The sequence below is a fragment of the Pyrgilauda ruficollis genome, unplaced genomic scaffold (assembly GCF_017590135.1).
Source record: "Pyrgilauda ruficollis isolate IOZ18807 unplaced genomic scaffold, ASM1759013v1 scaffold427, whole genome shotgun sequence".
NCBI lineage: Eukaryota > Metazoa > Chordata > Aves > Passeriformes > Passeridae > Pyrgilauda > Pyrgilauda ruficollis.
Window position 1 is genome coordinate 109,642 of NW_024525790.1, and position 19,165 is coordinate 128,806.

Sequence of the window (19,165 nt, forward strand, 5' to 3'; positions counted from 1 at the left end):
ACGTTTTAAACCCAGACTAAGAAAATGGCAAATTACTGCAAATTATTGCAAATTATTGCAAATTACTGCAGAACATTGCAAATGTGCAGCTTTAAGCTCTGCAGGCCCTCCTCGGTGGGGCTGCTCTCTGAGAGTGATTTCAGGAACAAGTCACAATTCCAGCAATTTGAGAGCTGAGATCGTTAAGGAATCATTAATTAATCCCTTCCAAATTAAGCCCTGATGCAGATTTAAACTCTTTTGAGCTGCAAGGACTCCTCAGTGAGGTTTCTCTCTGAGAATTATTCCAAATAAAAATGACTTTGCAGGTGAGAATTCCAGCAGTTTGAGAGCTGAGATCATTAAGGAATCATTAATTAATCCCGTCTAAATTAAAGCCTGATCTGCTGAATGGCAGAAGCTGAAATTTAATTTTACAATTTTAGGCAGCTCTGGAAAGGTTTGGATTCTGCTCATTAACAAAATCCTTTAATTGGGCAGGTGCTGATTTATGGAATTGGCTGTGGGAAGCTGCTGGATGATATTAAAGCAAACAAGAAAATGGAATGAAATGAAATGAATAAAGTAAATTAAAATAAAAAATAAAATAAAAAAGAAAAGAAAATAAATAAAATTAATAAAATAAAATATATAAAATAAAGTAAAAGGATTGCAGGTGAGATTTTTGGGGGGTTTTTAGATTGCAGGTGAGATTTTTGGGGGGTTTTGGATTGCAGGTGAGTTCTTGGGGTTTTTTGGACACCAGGTAAATTCTTTGGGGTTATTTTTGGACACCAGGTGAGTGCTTGGGGGTTTTTGAATGTCAGCAGGTGAGATTTTTGGATTGCAGGTGAGTTTTTGGGGTTATTTTTGGACACCAGGTGAGTTCTTGGGGTTTTTTTGAACACCTGGTGAGTTTTTTGGGGTTTTTTTTTTGGACACCAGGTGAGTTCGTTGGGATTTTTGGCCAGCAGATAAATTCTTTAGGATTTTTTGGATGTCAGCAGGTGAGTTCTTGGGGTTTTTTTGGATGCCAGGTGAGTTCTTGGGGTTATTTTTGGGCAGCAGGTGAGTTCTGTGGGGTTTTTGGATTGCAGGTGATTTTTTGGGGTTTTTTTTGGCCAGCAGGTGATCTTTTGGTTTTTTTTTGGCCAGCAGGTGAGTTCTGTGGGGTTTTTTTGGGCAGCAGGTGAGTTCTGTGGGTTTTTTTGGCCAGCAGGTGATTTTTTGGGGTTATTTTTGGGCAGCAGGTGAGTTCTGTGGGGTTTTGGCCACAGCTTGTGGGCATGTGGAGCTGCTCTCTGCAGGGAACCCAGGGCCCTGGGGGTCCTCCCTGGCTTTAATTCCCTGGCTGTTTCTCAGCCAGCTTTTTCCAGCTGGAATTGCAATTCCAGGGCCCAGCACAGCTCTCTTGCACACACATCCATGGTTTGTGCCATGATCATTTTAGAACAACATTAAATACCCAAACCTTGGCCGAGCTGAATTTTGTCTGACAAGATCTGGCTGGGGAAGAGGAAATGAAACAAAAGCCAAGTGCTGAATGAGCTTGAGCAGTGAACTTTGAGCCCATTAAATCAACAGATTCCTAAAAAAAGCCACAAAAACCTGGATGTAGCCCTTCTCAGTGCCCTGTTTAATTCCCTGTTGTGTGACACCAGGTGTTTATCTGTGGTTTGAATTATTATTTGAATAATTATCTGAATTTACTCAGATATTCCGTTCCCCTCCTCCTGGCCGTTCTCCCCTGATGTGTACAGCATATTTTTAACTCCAAAAAAACCTGGGCTGAACCTGTGGATTATTTCCAGTCGGACACTGTAGAAACAAACAGCAAAATTAGGATTTTTTTCCCAGTTTGACCCGTGGGAAGTGACAGAAACCCCTCGCTGACGATGGGAATTCACGCTGGGAATTGCGCGTCATTCACATTTTCCCCAAATTCCGCCCCAATTCCTTTTGGGGTGCCTCTGCCACCAGCTGAGCTCGTGTTCCTCCACAGGAGAGAGCCTGAAAGCCCCGGGGAGGAGCAGGAGCTCGCACAGGACCAGGAGCAAGAGGGGCAGAGCTCGTGGCAGCAAGGACAGCTCCAAGCTGCTGCTGCTCTACGACGAGGACATCCTGGAGAGGGATCCCCTGCGGGAGCAGAAGGACCTGGCCTTTGCCCAGGCCTACCTCACCAGGGTAAGGCAGCCCAAAAACTGCAGAAATTTGGGGTTTTCTGGCGCAGAAACTCGCTTCCCAAAGTTTGGCTGCTGGAGGTGAGGAGGAGGAGAGCGGCTCTTCCTCAGGCTCAGAGTTTTTTAATCTGGGAGTTCTCTTCTTGGTTTAAATCTCTGCTGCAAGCCAAGTCAGATTTTTTGGTTGTCTCCTTAGAAATAACCAAAAAAAATGCCATTGTTTTATTTTATGGTTTGGTTTAAGATCATTCAGCAGATTGCTCACTGCATCCAGATTTCATAAATCAGCACCTGCCCTGCTAAAGGATTTTGGTAATTTAAACCCTAAAATTGTATCTGTGAAATTAAATTTCAGCAGATTCCTCACAGCAGCCAATTCCATAAATCAGCACCTGCCCTGCTAAAGGATTTTGTTAATTCAAACCCCAAAATTGTCCCTGCAAAGTTAAATTCCAGCAGATTGCTGCTGATTTCCAGCTCTGGCTCTTCCTCCTCCCTCCCCTGTGCTAAGAGGGGGAGCTGGAAGTGAAGGATTCAGGGGCTGGGGGTGCTCACAGCAGCAGAACCTCCTGAATTCCTGAATTCCTGACCTTGCCTCCTCTGCTGAGCACCTTTGCTTTATCTGCAGGAAAACAAAACTGCAAATACTGTGTAAATTCTGGGTAGGGGAGATCAAAGATTAGTGGATTAAAAGAATTTAGGGAGAAATTCCTCCCTGGGAAGGTGCTCAGAGCAGCTGTGGCTGCCCAAGGTGAGGCTGGACAGAGCTTGGAGCAACCTGGGATGGTGGAAATTGCCCAAAAAAGCTTGGAATGAGCTGATTTTTGAGATCCCTTCCAGCACAAACACTCTGTGATCAGCTTCTTTCTCCTCCTGGGTGTCACCTGCTGTCCAGTATCCTAAATTAACTCTATGATACTTTTATCCCCAGTTGTCTTATTCTATTCATGCTAAATAATAAGTTTTGCAACTTTAAAACTTATTCCAAAAAGTAAAAAATAAAAATAAAAAGCACAGTTTGTTTTCAGGCACTGCACTCACTCCTCCACATTCCTACTCCTAAACTGTTGTTGTCTGCAAATTAACAAGCAGCAAAACAAAACTCTCCTTGACTTTTAATTAGTTTTAACTAACTGAAGCAAAAAAGTTGCCTGAACTATAATTTTTTCTTTTTTGTTAAACCTTTTCACACCAAAAACCACAAACAACTCTCACCTATAACCCTGGGCCGCAGCTTTCCAACACTAAAAAACTCATAAAAACTTAAGTAAACCAAGCTGCAACCCTGGGAGGGAACTTCTTCCCAGTTTGTCCTCTCTTTTAGAACAACAAAAACTTTTATTGTTGAAGTTTTATTGTTTAAATGTTATTTGTTTAAATAATTTTTTTCCTCCTGAATTCTGCAGGATGGAGCTTCCACCTCTTCCATTCCTCCTGAATTTTTCAGGTTTCACCTCTCCCATTCCTCCTGGATTCTGCAGGATGGAGCTGTCACCTCTTCCATTCTTCCTGAATTTTGGAGGATGGAGCTTTTTCCTCTTCCATTCTGCAGGATGGAAGTTTCACCTCTTCCATTCCTCCTGAATTCTGCAGGATGGAGGTTTAATCTCTTCAATTTTTCCTGAATTTTTCAGGTTTCACCTCTCCCATTCCTCCTGAATTTTGCAGGTTTCACCTCTCCCATTCCCCTGTTTTGTGAGCAAAGCCAAACTATAAATGTTGATTATACAAAGTGGTGTTTCTCTGCCTCTTCCCAATTTTGTGAATGGCATCAACACAATGGAAAACCAAGCCCAGGACAGGAATTTTATTTGTTTAAGTCAATTCCAGATGCTTGGGAACACACTTGAATCTTTTCCATTTTTGAACATGCTTGAATCTCTTTCCTTTTGGGCAGTTTGAGGAGCAGCAAGCCTTTGAGAAGAGCAGGAAGTTCCTCAGGCAGCTGGAGATCTGCTTCGCCGAAAATCCTGCCCACCACCAAAAGATCATCAAAGTCCTGCAGAGCTGTGCAGACTGTGTGCCCCAGGAGATTGCAGAGGTAACAGGGAGCCTTTTCTGCCAGCCAGCCTCCTTCCCTGCCCTGTGCTGTCCCTGTGCTGTCCCTGTCCCCCTGCAGACCACAGGAGCTGGCCCAGCACGTTTTTCATCAATTTCCAATTGAATTAAATCCAATCAAAAAAAGCTGTTGTGATCAAATCCATGCATTGGTTGATCACAGAATGATTGGGGTTGGGAAGGGCCTTAAAGGCCATCTCATTCCACCTCTGTCTGTCTGTCTGTCTGTCTGACACCTCCCTCCAGGCCAGGTTTCTGCAGCTCCCAGCCAGGCCTGGGCTTCAGGGGGATTGCAGAGGCTGCCTGAAATCGAGGTCTCTGAGCCAGCTCTTGTGAGCTCCTGGGGATTTATTTCACACCCAGGGTAGCTCAGCCACCTCAGAAGGCAGAAAATCAGCAGGATGGCTTCTGGGTGGTGTGGGAAACAGAAAGGTTTCAATAAAAGGCAAAATAACAAAACTCTACAGAGAAAAACCGAGCCAGCTGCTCCTGGTAAAACACCCCACGAAAGGATTATTTCCTTTATTCTCTTCTTTTTCTAGTGGATTGCTCAGTCCCCTGCCCAGTTTCCTGTCCTTCAGTTTGAGGTGGATTCCCCAGTCCTGTGAGGTGTCTGAGGAGAGGAACTTGTGGGTTTTTCCCTTTTTAGGGACACAAAGGGAAGTTCTGTCAGTGCATCCCTGCAGCTGCCCAGGCTGGGGCTTCCACCCTGCAGGGGAGGCTGGAACCCACCCGTGAGAGGAGAGACACAGGGGGGGCCCAGGGCCACCTCAGTCCCAATTTAATCCCAATTTAATCCCAATTCAGAACCAATTTAATCCCAATTCAATCCCAATTTAATCTGCTCACAGGTGAGAAACACCAGGGAGGTGCCCAGGGCCACCTCAGTCCCAGATTTATCCCAATTCAATCCAAATTTAATCCAAATTCAATCACAATCCAATCCCGATTTAATCCAAATTCAGTCCCAATTCAATCCCAATTTAATCCAAATTCAATCCCAATTTAATCCCAATTTAATCCAAATTCAGTCCCAATTTAATCCAAATTCAATCCCAATTTAATCCAAATTCAATCCCAATTTAATCTGCTCACAGGTGAGAAACACCAGGGAGGTGCCCACTTCAGTCCCAGATTTATCCCAATTCAGTCCCAATTTAATCCAAATTCAATCCCAGTTTAATCCAAACTTCATCCCATTTTAATTTGCTCACAGGTGAGAAGTATCAGGGGGATGCCCCAGACCCAATTTATTCCCCATTTAATCCAAATTTCATTTGCTCAGAGGTGAGAAATACCCCAGGCCCAATTCAATCCCAATTTAATCCAAATTTAATTTGCTCACAGATAAGAAACACCAGGGAGGTGCCCAGGCCCAATTTAATCCCAATTCAATCCCAACTCAATCCCAATTTATTCCCAATTTAATCCAAATTCAATCCCAGTTTATTCCCAATTCAATCCCAATTTCATTTGCTCACAGGTGAGAAATACCAGGGAGATGCCCCAGCCCAATTTAATCCCAATTTAATCCAAATTTATTCCCAATTTAATCCCAATTCAATCCCAATTCAATCCCAATTTCATTTGCTCACAGGTGAGAAATACCAGGGAGATGCCCCAGCCCAATTTAATCCCAATTAAATCAAATTTAATCCCAGTTTAATCCCAATTCAATCCAAATTTAATCCAAATTTAATCTGCTCACAGGTGAGAAATACCAGGGAGATGCCCCAGCCCAATTTAATCCCAATTTAATCCCAATTTAATCCAAATTTAATCAAATTTAATCCAAATTCAATCCAAATTTCATTTGCTCACAGATGAGGAACACCAGGGAGATGCCCCAGCCCAATTTAACCCAATTTAATCCAAATTTAATCCCAGTTTCATTTGCTCAGAGGAGAGAAATACCAGGGAGGTGTCCCAGACCCAATTTAATTCTGGAATTCTGGAGGAATATCTCCAGCCTAATTTGACTTAATTTCCAGCCTAATTTGATTTAATTTCCAGATTAATTTGATTTAATTTCCAGCCTAATTTGATTTAATTTCCAGATTAATTAGATTTCATTTCCAGCCTAATTTGATTTAATTTCCAGATTAATTTGATTTAATTTCCAGCCTAATTTGGTTTAATATCCAGACTAATTTGATTTAGTTTTCCAATCTAATTTTATTTAATTCCAGATTAATTAGATTTCATTTCCAGCCTAATTTGGTTTAATTTCCAGATTAATTTTATTTAATTTCCAGCCTAATTTGATTTAATTTCCAGATTATTTTATTTAATTTCCAGCCTAATTTGATTTCCAGATTAATTTGATTTAATTTCCACCCTAATTTGGTTTAATTTCCAGATTAATTTTATTTAATTCCCAACCTAATTTGGTTTAATTTCCAGATTAATTTTATTTAATTTCCAGCCTAATTTGATTTAATTTCCAGATTAATTTGATTTAATTCCCAGATTAATTTGATTTAATTTCCATATTAATTTTATTTAATTCCCAGCCTAATTAGATTTAATTTCCATATTAATTTTATCTAATTTCCAGCCTAATTAGATTTAATTTCCAGATTAATTTTATTTAATTTCCATATTAATTAGATTTAATTTCCAGATTAATTTAATTTCCAGATTAATTTGATTTAATTCCCAGCCTAATTAGATTTAATTTCCATATTAATTTTATCTAATTTCCACCCTAATTAGATTTAATTCCCATATTAATTTTATTTAATTCCCAGATTAATTTTATTTAATTCCCATATTAATTTTATTTAATTCCCACCCTGATTTTACCCCTCCCACCCCGAATTTACACCCCCCCCCGCAGCCGCACGGACCGCGGGGCCGGGACACGAAATGATTTCATTTGTCCTGAATTTTCCCCTTTCCAGCTGAAGACCCAGGTGTGGCAGCTCCTGAAGGGCCACGACCACCTGCAGGACGAGTTCTCGGTTTTCTTCGACCACCTCAGGCCCTCTGCCAGCCGCATGGGAGACTTCGAGGAGATCAACTGGACGGAAGAGAAGGACTACGAGGTGCAGGGATCTCCCTAAAACCAAAAATAAACGGCAAAGGCAGGGATAAAAATCACATTTCACCTGCAACAACTCCGTTTGAGAGGGTGAATTCCAGCAGCAGAGGGGCGGGAGAGCAAAACCCTTTGAGTTTTCGAGCTGTGTTTTGATTTTCAGAGGGGGAAAAAACCCAGAAAATTAAAATAAAATTAATTTTTTTTTAAAAATCCTAGAAAATAACAATTTTGTTGTGTGTTTGTCGTGCTGCAGTTTGATGGCTTTGAGGAGGTGTCTCTGCCAGATGTGGAGGAGGAGGATGAGCCACCCAAAATCCACGGAGCCACCAGGAACAAGAGGAGGAAGGAGATGGGAGGCCAGCAGCACGACAAGGTGGGGCTGGGGCAGCTGAAACTGGGGTCAGATTGGGTGAATTTGGGTTAATTGGGGTTAAATTGGGGCTGGGGCAGCTCCCTGGGTGTCTCACCTGGGGGCAGCTGAAACTGGGGTCAGATTGGGTTAATTTGGGTTAAATTTGGGTTAAGTTAGGGTTAAATTGCAATTAAATCTGGTTAAATTTGGGTTAAATTGCAATTAAATGTGGTTAAATTGGGATTAAATTTGGATTAAATTGGGGCTGGGGCAGCTCCCTGGGTGTCTCACCTGTGAGCAAATTAAAATGGGATTAAATTTGGGTTAAATTGGCATTAAATTTGGGTTAAATTGGCATTAAATTTGGGTTAAATTGGCATTAAATTGGGGTTAAATTTGCATTAAATTGGGGTTAAATTTTGATTAAATTTGGGTTCACTTTGGGGTTAAATTGGGTGAATTTGGGTTAATTTGGGGTTAATTTGGGGTTAAATTGGGGCTGGGGCAGCTCCCTGGGTGTCTCACCTGGGGGCAGCTGAAACTGGGGTCAGATTGGGTTAATTTGGGTTAAGTTTGGGTTAAATTGCAATTAAATGTGGTTAAATTTGGATTAAATTTGGATTAAATTGGGGCTGGGGCACCTCCCTGTTGTTTCTCACCTGTGAGCAAATTAAAATGGGATTAAATTTGGGTTAAATTGGGATTAAATTTGGGTTAAATTGGCATTTAATTTGGGTTAAATTGGCATTAAATTGGGGTTCAGTTTGGGGTTAAATTTGGTCTGGGGCATCTCCCTGGAGTTTCTCACTTGTGAGCAGATTAAATTGGGTTAAATTTGAGTTAAATTGGGACTAAATTTGGATTGAATTTGGCCTGAGGCATCTCCCTGGTGTTTCTCATCTCTGAGCAAATGAAATTGGGGTTAAATTTGGGTTAAATTTGGATTAATTTGGGACTAAATTGGGATTAAATTGGGTCTGGGGCACCTCCCTGGTGTTTCTCAGCTGTGAGCAAATTAAATTTGGGTTAGATTTGGATTAAATTTGGGTGAGATTGGGATTAAATTGGGATTAAATGTGGATTGAATTGGGGTGGGGCTGGCTCTGTTGTGCTTTGCTGGCCAGCAGCGCTGCCGTTCTCTGCTGGAGCCCCCATGGCCCCTGTCTGTCTGTCAGTCTGTCAGTCTGTCAGGCAGCTGGGTCTGTCTGTCTCTCAGTCTGTCAGCTGGGTCGGTCTGTCTGTCTGCCTGCCATCCAGCTGGGTCAGTCGTTCTGTCTGTCTGTCTGTCAGCTGGGGTTCTGTCAGTCTGTCAGCCAGCTCGGTCTGTCAGTCTGTCAGGCAGTTGGGTCAGTCAGTCTGTCTGTCTGTCAGGCAGCTGGGTCTGTCTGTCAGTCTGTCTGTCAGCTGGGTCTGTCTGTCTGTCAGTCTGTCTGTCAGTCAGCTGGGGCTCTGTCTGTCAGCTGGGTCTGTCAGTCTGTCTGCCTGCCTGCCATCCAGCTGGGTCAGTCTGTCTGTCAGCTGGGGTTCTGTCAGTCTCTCTGTCAGTCTGTCAGGCAGCTCGGTCTGTCTGTCAGTCAGTCTATCTGTCAGCGGGTCAGTCTGTCTGTCAGTCAGTCCGTCTGTCAGTCAGTCTGTCTGTCTGTGAGTCAGTCAGTCTGTCAGCTGGTTGGTCTGTCACTCTCCCCTCCCCTCCCCTCTCCCCCTCCTCACTTTCTGCCTCCCCTCCCTGCCCTCACAAATGATGGCAATTTTGCTGTTCTGGTTGCTTTGTTGGGTGGATGATGGTGGCATGGCACTATGTGAAAAGATCAATTTCTGTTAATAATAATAATAATCATCATCTTCATCATCATCATCACATAACTATAACAGTAATAACAACATAACAGCAATGTTAATGGTATTAATAACAATTATAATGATAGTAATAACAACAATTATAATGAAAAATTAATTAGAATAAAATATAATAATGATTGTATTAATAGCAATAACAATAAAACCACAATATAAATAAAACAACAGTAACAGTAATAATGGTGTTGATAACAGTGATAATGATAACTATATATACATATATAACATAATTATAACTAAATATAACATAATTATATATAACAACTATAGCAATAATAATGGTGTTAATTACAATGCTAGTAATGATTCTAATAATAAATAAAAATACAATAACTATAACAATAATAATAGTATTAACATTGACAATAATAATGACAACAACAATAATAATTACTAATGATAACGATAATGGTAATAATGATAATATTTGTAATATTAATATTGATAATGATAATATTGATAATAATGCTAATAATGATAATGATATTAATATTATTAATAATAATACAAGTGAAATAATGATAATGATAATAATGATGATAAATTATTAATGATAAATGATGATTAAATTATTTAGAGTTTGTAAAGCAAACCAATGCCAGGTGAGCCCTGGGCAGCCCAGCAGTGGGCACAGGCACAGGTGACTGTGCCTGGGTGTGCAGGTGTGACTGTGCCGTGCCATGCAGTGTGTGACTGTTCCTTGCAGGTGTGTGACTCTGCTGTGCCGTGCTGTGCGGTGTGTGACTGTTCCTTGCAGGTGACTGTGCCTTGCAGGTGACTGTGCTGTGCAGTGCAGTGTGTGACTGTTCCTTGCAGGTGTGTGACTGTGCCTTGCAGGTGACTGTGCCTTGCAGGTGACAGTTCCTTGCAGGTGACCATGCCTTGCAGGTGACTGTGCTGTGCAGTGTGTGACTGTTCCTTGCTGTGCAGTGTGTGACTGTTCCTTGCAGGTGACTGTTCCTTGCAGGTGACCGTGCCTGGCTGGTGACTGTGCTGTGCAGTGTGTGACTGTGCTGTGCAGGTGTGTGACAGCTCCTTGCAGGTGACCGTGCCTGGCCGGTGACTGTTCCTTGCAGGTGACTGTTCCTTGCAGGTGACCGTGCCTGGCTGGTGACTGTGCTGTGCAGTGTGTGACTGTGCTGTGCAGGTGTGTGACAGCTCCTTGCAGGTGACCGTGCCTGGCCGGTGACTGTTCCTTGCAGGTGACTGTTCCTTGCAGGTGACCGTGCCTGGCTGGTGACTGTGCTGTGCAGTGTGTGACTGTGCTGTGCAGGTGTGTGACAGCTCCTTGCAGGTGACCGTGCCTGGCCGGTGACTGTTCCTTCCGTGCTGTGCGGTGTGTGACTGTTCCTTGCAGGTGACTGTGCCTTGCAGGTGACTGTGCTGTGCAGGTGTGTGACTGTTCCTTGCTGTGCAGGTGTGTGACTGTTCCTTGCAGGTGACTGTGCCTTGCAGGTGACTGTGCCATGCTGTGCAGTGTGTGACTGTTCCTTGCCCTGCAGGTGTGCGACGGCCGGCTGTACAAGCACAGGGAGGCCCCGGAGCTGCCTGGCAGCCTGGCCCAGGCGGAGTGCAGCCCCCAGGCCGAGGGCAGGGAGCCCCGGGAGGAGGCAGAGCCCGGGCCGGGCAGGGCCAGGGCTGCGCCCCGGAGCAGGGACCCCGAGTGCCCAGGTGGGTGAGTGAGTGAGTGAGTGGGTGAGTGCTGCTCCTGCCACACCCAGGGGCACAGCCCGGGCTCTCTCTGCTGGTTTGTATTGAGAGATTTCCTTGTGATGGGGAAATGTGTTTGTGTTTTATATGTATATAATATACTGAATATATTAAAAATATATATAATATGTAATATATTATCTATATATTTATTTTTTAATTTAAATGTATATAATATCTCTATATATTTTTTATTTAAATTATATAATATCTCTCTCTATACATTTATATATTGAAATGCACTTGCTGTCAGTGCACGTTCATGGGGCACCGCGAGCGCCCTGTGAGTGAAGCCCCTGTGCAGGGCAGGCTGCAGCTGCTGACAGCTCTCTGTGTCCCGCAGGGTCCCAGGAGGGCAGGCAGCCGTGCAGCAGCCCCTGTGCCCAGCCTGCCCCTGCTGCTGCTGCCCGGCTTCCGGAAGGTTCCGCTGCAGCCGCGGGCTGCGCGCCGCTGCAGGGAGCTGCTCTGGAGCTGCCTCGGGAGTCCAAGGAGTGCCCCTGCCCCGGGGGGGCTGCAGGGGGGCTGCCAGGGGACCTGCTGCTCCCCGCTGTGCCACAGCCTGAGGGGCTGCAGCCTGCTGCAGGGCAGGGCAGGGGCTGCACAGCTGCAGGGGAGCAGGGCAGGGGCTGCAGAGATGCAGCAGAGCAGGGGAGGAGCTGCACAGCTGCAGAGGAGCAGGGCTGGAGCAGCAGCAGAGATGCAGGGGAGCAGGGGAGAAGCAGCAGCAAAGCATTAGCAGAGCAGGGGAGCAGCAAAGCAGCAGCAGGGCAGGGCAGCAGCAGAGATGCAGCAGGGCAGGGGTGCACCTGCAGAGCTGCAGGGGAGCAGCGTTGGAGCAGCAGAGGTGCAGCAGAGCAGGGGAGCAGCAGAGATGCAGCAGAGCAGGGCTGGAGCAGCAAAGCAGCAGGGCAGGGGTGCAGCTGCAGAGCTGCAGGGGAGCAGCGTTGGAGCAGCAGAGGTGCAGCAGAGCAGGGGAGCAGCAGAGATGCAGCAGAGCAAGGGAGCAGCAGCAAAGCAGCAGCAGGGCAGAGCTGCAGCACAGGCTCCCCTGGGCACTGCAGCTTGCAGCCACAGCACAGAGGCTGCACTGGAGCTGCTCCTGAGGGCAGGCCCAGGACCGATGGCAGCAGCAGCAGCAGCAGCAGCAGCTCCCCCCTGCAGCCCCCTGCACCGCTGCAGCCCCGCGCCCCGCGGCACAGGGAGGAGGAGCAGCAGCAGCAGCGGGTGACAGAGGCCACCGTGTGTGCCAAGAACAGCAAAGTCAGCTCCACCGGGGAGAAGGTCGTGCTCTGGACCAGGTACTGCTGCTCCCCTGCCCTTCCTGTGCCCTGCTTGGCTCCAGCTCTTGCTTTTTGTTATTTATTATTATTTATTATTTCTTTTTATTTGCTGTCCTTATTTTGTGACCCTTCCCTCTGGACCTTGCTCTGTCCGTCAGTTTGGCCCCACGAGCTGCTCCTGGCAGGGCTCTTATTGGGGCACTTCAGACTGGGGAAAAACCCTCAAAAGGTTCCTCCAAAAACCCTTAAAACCTTTTGAGAAGGTTCCTCAAAAAAACTTAAAAACTTTTTCAAAAGGTTCCTCAAAAAACCCTTAAAACCTTCTCAGAAGGTTCCTCAAAAAAAAACCTCAGAACCTTCTCAAAAGGTTCCTCAAAAAACCCTTAAAACCTTTTGAGAAGGTTCCTCAAAAAAAAACTTAAAACCTTCTCAGAAGGTTCCTCCAAAAAATCTTAAAACCTTCTCAAAAGGTTCCTCCAAAAAACCCTTAAAACCTTTCCAAAAGGTTCCTCAAAAAAAAACTTAAAACCTTCTCAAAAGGTTCCTCAAAAAACCCTTAAAACTTTCTCAGAAGGTTCCTCAAAGACCCTCAAAACCTTCTCAGAAGGTTCCTCTAAAAAACCCTTAAAACCTTTCCAAAATGTTCCTCAAAGAACCTTTCCAAAAGGTTCCTCAAAAAAAAACTTAAAACCTTCTCAAAAGGTTCCTCAAAAAACCCTTAAAACCTTCTCAGAAGGTTCCTCCAAAAAATCTTAAAACCTTCTCAAAAGGTTCCTCCAAAAAACCCTTAAAACCTTTCCAAAAGGTTCCTCAAAAAAAAACTTAAAACCTTCTCAAAAGGTTCCTCAAAAAACCCTTAAAACCTTCTCAGAAGGTTCCTCCAAAAAATCTTAAAACCTTCTCAAAAGGTTCCTCCAAAAAACCCTTAAAACCTTTCCAAAAGGTTCCTCAAAAAAAAACTTAAAACCTTCTCAAAAGGTTCCTCAAAAAACCCTTAAAACCTTCTCAGAAGGTTCCTCCAAAAAATCTTAAAACCTTCTCAAAAGGTTCCTCCAAAAAACCCTTAAAACCTTTCCAAAAGGTTCCTCAAAAAAAAACTTAAAACCTTCTCAAAAGGTTCCTCAAAAAACCCTTAAAACCTTCTCAGAAGGTTCCTCCAAAAAATCTTAAAACCTTCTCAAAAGGTTCCTCCAAAAAACCCTTAAAACCTTTCCAAAAGGTTCCTCAAAAAAAAACTTAAAACCTTCTCAAAAGGTTCCTCAAAAAACCCTTAAAACCTTCTCAGAAGGTTCCTCCAAAAAATCTTAAAACCTTCTCAAAAGGTTCCTCCAAAAAACCCTTAAAACCTTTCCAAAAGGTTCCTCAAAAAAAAACTTAAAACCTTCTCAGAAGGTTCCTCTAAAAAACCCTTAAAACCTCTTGAGAAGGTTCCTCAAAAAAACCTTAAAACCTTTTCAAAAGGTTCATCAAAAAAACCCTTAAAACCTTCTCAGAATGTTCCTCCAAAAACCCTTAAAACCTTCTCAGAGGGTTCCTCCAAAAACCCTTAAAACCTGCTTCAAAAACCTCCTCCAGGCTGAAGGAGCTGTGCTTGGCGAGGGTTCCTGGGCTGGGCTGGCAGGAGGAGCCTTGCTCAGGGATTGCTGGGGGTGTTGGAGTGTGCTGCTGGTTTTGGGGTGATTTCACAGGGGTTCTGTTGTGCAGGGAGGCTGACAGAGTCATCCTCACCACGTGCCAGGAGAAGGGAGCCCAGCTGGACACCTTCCAGGCCATCTCCCAGAAACTGGGCAACAAGACAGCCAGTGAGGTGAGGGGGCTGGGAGGGAGGGGGTGCTGTCCTGTCAGCCTCCCCACCTTTAATTTGATGAAAAAATCTCAGTTTCAAATTAAAAAAAAAGCAAGCCAAAGTCTGTTCTGATTTGGTGGTGCCAGAAGTGCCCTGGTCCCCCTGGCAGGGCTGATGTTTGGTGTTTGAGCTGCACTTTTGGAGTTGTTTCAGCGGCTGCTACTCAGCCTCTCCTCCTGTCCCAAATCTGCTTTTGGTCTGAATGCTCCCAAAGTGCCAGATTCACCTGGAGAACATCACAGAGAAAACAAACCCCAGGGCTCTTCCTCTGTGCCTCAATCCTGTGTGAAATGCCACCGTGGTATTGATTAATTAATTGATTAATTTTGGTGTTCCAGAGCACCCTGAGCTCTGCCATGTGCAACCCCAGTGCCGTGAGGTCCCTGCTGAGCCTGCATTTCCCTCTCTCAGGTGTCCCACAGGTTCAGGGAGCTGATGAGGCTGTTCCACACCTCCTGTGACGGCAGCTCTGAGGATGAGGAGGATGCCACCAGCACCAGTAACACAGACCAGCTGTCAGACAAAGATCTGCTGCTCTCCGAGGAAGAGCCTGATGACTGAGGTGATCTCACTGCACCAGAAGAGGGTTTTTTTGGGTTTTTTTTTTTACCAGTTTGCTGCTAGACAGGTGCTGTGGAAAAATGTTTGCACAGGTACTTGAGACAGCACCTTCATTTTTGGTTCAATTTCCAGCCTGTACCAAGCAAAGGCAGGAAGTAAAAGGAGAAAATTCTCAAGAACTCCCCTGGGGAGCTTCAGCAGTGGAGTGACAGAACTTGTGGACACTGAGCTGGCCTGGGGGTGAAGGTTGGGCCCAGCACTCTGTAAATATTGTACCTGAAATGTCAGTTTTCATGTGCAACCAACACGTGACTTTTTCTAAGTTCTCCCTTGTGCTGATTGTATGTGAGACAGTCACAGACTGAATTTTCTATTTATTGTGTGGGTTTATTTGACCAGGCAGAGCAAATCCAATTTGCACAGCTGAAAAAAACCCAACCAAAAGATATAAAACCATCCCCCAAAAAAGCAGCAACACAACTGAAGAAGAACTCCACCCAGAAGTGAGAAGATTTTTGGGGTAAAATAAGAAGAAAGAGCAGCTGGACCATCTCCAAAACCATTCCTTTATTCTGGGAGCCACCTTACAGCCCCTCCCAGCCTGGATTAGTCTGAATCTTCTTCATCCTCGGACCCAGCAGCCCCAGAGCCTGTCTGGTAGCACTGGGCCAGGCTCCTGAGCTCCTCCAGGGCCTCCTGGACGTCGTCGTGCTGCAGCCCAGCCGTGCAGGAGCTGCTGCAGCAGCGCTGCAGCTCCCGGCACAGCCCCGAGAGCAGCCCCTGCAGGCCAGGGCAGCTCTGCAGCGCTGCCAGCACGGGCATGCTCTCAACACCTGCAGGGAGACAGGCACGGCAGGGGTTAAACAGCCACCAAATCCCAGCCTGGTGCAGCTTCAGGAGCACTGGGTGTGCAGGAGCTCAGCTTGGGTGGTTGTATTGGTCATTTTGGTTATGGCTCATTTGGGTTTGTTGTTAATAATTTTGGTAATTTTTTACCTCTGTTGGGCCCCTGATCTCTCTGTTGCAGAGCTGAAGGGGGGTTTGTTACCTGCTGAGGAAAAGCCCTGGGCTTTGTCCAGGAGGAAACCTCGTCTGCTCAGGAGAGGAGAGAAGAACTGGGGGAAGGGAGGCTGGGTGGGACAGGGCTGCTGGAACACGTGGCATGTGCTGTGAGGAGGTGAATAAAGTTACCAGAGCTCCCTCAGCCGCTCCTGTGCTAAACCAGCACCCCTGAAGCTCCAAACCTGCACCCACCTGAAGGCCCCTGGGAACTGGGTGTGCAGGTAGTGCTGCAGCACCTGCTCAGGGCTCTCACAGCTGTGCAGGGGGGACCTGGGCTGGCCCAGGCAGCTGCTGCAAAGGAAATTCAGCGTTTTCCAGCCTGACACCACCAATGCCTCAGCTGCTTTTTAGCTGCCTTGCTCTAAAATCAGGAGCACTCAGGCACTAGGTGCTCCTCAATGCTGGGAGTGAGGAATGCTGCAGGGAGTGCAGTTCTGATGCTGATTTACCTGGTGGCTTTCTCCTGGCAGATTCCTCGTAGCACGGCAGACTGAGCAAAGCAGCAGCTGCCCTTCTGCTCCTTCCACGAGGACAGAAGCTTCCAGGGCACATCCTGGTGGGCACTGAGAACATCAGGGAGCGAGGAGCCAGGCAAGGCAGGGAAGGGAAGAGCTGCCCAAGCAGCCACGACCTGGATGGGGGTGACAGCAGAGCCTGGAACACGCTCCTGGCACAGCTGGGGCTGTGCAGAACAGCTGCAGCACAGCTGGAAGGCGTCCTCATCCTCACCTTCCTCCCAGAGAAGGTGAGGGAGTCAGCAAAGTGCAGCATGGAGCCCTGGGAGGAGCAGAGCCTGTAGGGAGCTGTGAGGGTGTCCAGTGCTGCTGCCAGGACTGCACTGCTGTGGTAGTTCAGGGATGCCTGGGGAGGAGACAAATGCAGCAATTGCAGGGCAGCTCACAGTTTGGGTGTCCAACTTAGCCAGGTTGTAAATTGTGCCTTTGAAGAGGTGGTTTACAGTTATTTCAGGGCTGGGATAAGCAGCCAGTGTGTAACTGTAGCTCCAGCTGACAAATTGTTGGCTGACAAATGCTTTGGTGCCAGTTTTCTTATCTGTCTTTGGCTCCAGTGGGGCTGGAGTTACTCCAAGCATGGAGAATAATGTAGTAAAGCCTTTTCTTCACCCAGCACCCCACCAGAAAGCACAACAGCCAAGGAAATGTGTTAATATTTTCCAAAGCAGGGAGAAAACGACAGAAATGAAAAGTTGGCAGCTGAGTCTCAGTGAAAAAGCAGGAAAAGGTCTCTGCTGAGCAGAACAGCACCACAAAAACCACAGAGCTGCAGGAAACACTGAGAGGGGTAAAGCTGCAGGAGCTCAAAGGCAGCCACGGTGGGAGATGCCAGTCCAGGACTTACGTTGTATTTTATGTATGGAAACGTCACCGGAGGCTCTGGCCTGATCCCCAGGCTCCCACTGAGTGACAGGGGGCAGAAGAGGGAGCTGTGGCGGGAGAGGTGGGCAATGCCCAGGGCTGTGTTCATCACTCTGTACAAACTCTTCTGAGGGTCCTGGAGGGGAAAAAACCCAACCACTGGAACCTTAAGGAGCAGAGGAGAGCCTGTGAGAGCCTGTCCTTGGCTCTGCCCGTTGCTCACTCACTCCCGCAGCGCTCAGGGCTGGAGTCAGGCCCCAGGTCAGGATCCCCTTGCGGGAATATTCATCGTGCAGCAGCTCTGTCACCTTGGCACCAACTCCAGAGAATCCATTGTGGATGTCACACAGGACCTGGAACCCCTGTGGGAAACAGCAGCAGCACCTCAGAATCTGCTTCACCTTGAGCAGAAAGTTTCCTGGAAGGAAAGGGAGCTCGGAGAAGGTGTGAACCTGGAGGTAATCACACTCCTCAACAAAGAAGTGCAGCCGATCTTCCAGCTCCTCCACACAGGCAGGGTCCTGCAGGAGACTTTCACCTTGCCCAAAGGCTTCGAGGCAGCCACAATCCCTAAGGGAAAAAGGGGCAAAAAGAGGTTATTTTATCACTTTCATTCATCCTTGAGGGCAAAACTCAGCCCTGGCCCTACCCATCGTGCAGGTACTGCCGGATCACGTAGAGGCTCTTGGGGTGCAGCTGAACGTTGAGGTAATCAGACCAGAGCCTCACTGGGGGAGCAGCCTGGGACCCTGCAGGAGCTGCACCTGCAGGGAGGCAGAGGGCAGAGCAAAGGTCCTTGCAGCTCTGAGCAGCCCCATGAATATAAAATCGGTTTTCTGACATGCTCTGAGCCTCTCCTTTGTGCTCTCGGCATCCCCTTGCAGCTCTGAGCACCCCCTTTCTGCTCTGGGCATCCCTGTGAACGTAAAATCAGTTTTCTAACAGGCTCCAAGCCTCCCCTTTCAGTTGAGCATCCCCTTTCTGCTCTGAGCATCCTTTTTGAGCTCTCAGCATCCCCATGAACGCAAAATCAGTTTTTTAACCTGTCCAGTTTTTTAGCCCATCTGCTGTGCCCCAGCTCTCCCTAGGCCAAGCACTCTTACCCCAGTTTTCCTTCTCCCTGTTCCTAACGCTGTCCCACAGCGGGAGCCAGGGAATTCTGCCTTTCTGGAACCGACCCCCGAGAACGAGCCCAGCCCGAGCGGCCCCGCGCACAAACCTGGCCCCGCAGCACCGGGACTCCCCTTCCCGTCCCCGGCGGCGTCTCCCTGCGGGAACAGCCCGGATCCCCGCTTACGGGGGGCTCCGCCTCGCCCCCGGTCCCGGAGCGGTGCGGGACCCGCGGCCGCGCTCACCCTGCGGCTCCCGGTGTCCCGCGACGCGCGGCCCCGGTCCCGGTAATCGGCCACGGCCCCGTCCCTGCGACACAAAGCGGCGGCAGCTGCGGGACCCGTCCCGCACTCAGCGGCGGCTCCGTGCCCGCCCCGTCCCGCATTCCCCGGCTCACGATCCCGCATTCATCAGCAGCCCCGTCCCGTCCCGCACTCCCCGGCTCACCGGCAGCCCCGTCCCGCACTCCCCGGCTCACGGCAGCCCCGTCCCGCACTCCCCGGCTCACGGCAGCCCCGTCCCGCACTCACCAGCTCACCGGCGGCTCCGTGCCCGCCCCGTCCGCTCCGAGCGCGCCCACGCCGCCTGCAAGCACAGCCCGGTCACGGCGGGGCCGCGCGTTGCGGGCCGAGCCCCGCTCCCGCCCCGGTACCTTTCAGCTCCAGCGCCACCAGGCGCGGCGCGGGGCTCTCGGCGCCGCCCGGGCCGCGGCCGAAGCGGAGCAGCGCGGCCGCGCGGAGCTCGTTGTGCA

General features: G+C 47.5%; 2 protein-coding genes across 2 annotated transcripts in view; one reads left to right on the plus strand and one right to left on the minus strand.

Moving 5' to 3' along the window:
• The first annotated feature begins 976 nt into the window (after positions 1-976).
• Positions 977-15,267, plus strand: LOC121359203 (GON-4-like protein). The gene is made up of 10 exons (XM_041477990.1): positions 977-986; positions 1,982-2,163; positions 4,027-4,200; positions 7,121-7,264; positions 7,514-7,669; positions 10,972-11,140; positions 11,523-11,600; positions 12,273-12,477; positions 14,164-14,266; positions 14,717-15,267. Exons 1-10 carry the CDS (start codon positions 977-979, stop codon positions 14,864-14,866), a joined length of 1,371 nt encoding a protein of 456 aa, XP_041333924.1. The 3' UTR covers positions 14,867-15,267.
• A 146-nt stretch (positions 15,268-15,413) lies between these two features.
• MSTO1 (misato mitochondrial distribution and morphology regulator 1) overlaps positions 15,414-19,165 on the minus strand; it is a 4,670-nt gene continuing 918 nt past the window's right edge. The window contains exons 2-14 of the mRNA XM_041477991.1: positions 19,067-19,154; positions 18,945-18,999; positions 18,660-18,723; positions 18,524-18,572; positions 17,954-18,068; positions 17,757-17,874; positions 17,532-17,666; positions 17,288-17,440; positions 16,658-16,789; positions 16,378-16,559; positions 16,121-16,219; positions 15,915-16,033; positions 15,414-15,699 (exon numbers count right to left, since the gene is read on the minus strand). Coding sequence (XP_041333925.1) covers positions 15,473-15,699; positions 15,915-16,033; positions 16,121-16,219; positions 16,378-16,559; positions 16,658-16,789; positions 17,288-17,440; positions 17,532-17,666; positions 17,757-17,874; positions 17,954-18,068; positions 18,524-18,572; positions 18,660-18,723; positions 18,945-18,999; positions 19,067-19,154 — 1,536 coding nt within the window. The 3' untranslated portion in view covers positions 15,414-15,472. The remainder of the gene's footprint in view (positions 15,700-15,914; positions 16,034-16,120; positions 16,220-16,377; positions 16,560-16,657; positions 16,790-17,287; positions 17,441-17,531; positions 17,667-17,756; positions 17,875-17,953; positions 18,069-18,523; positions 18,573-18,659; positions 18,724-18,944; positions 19,000-19,066; positions 19,155-19,165) is intronic.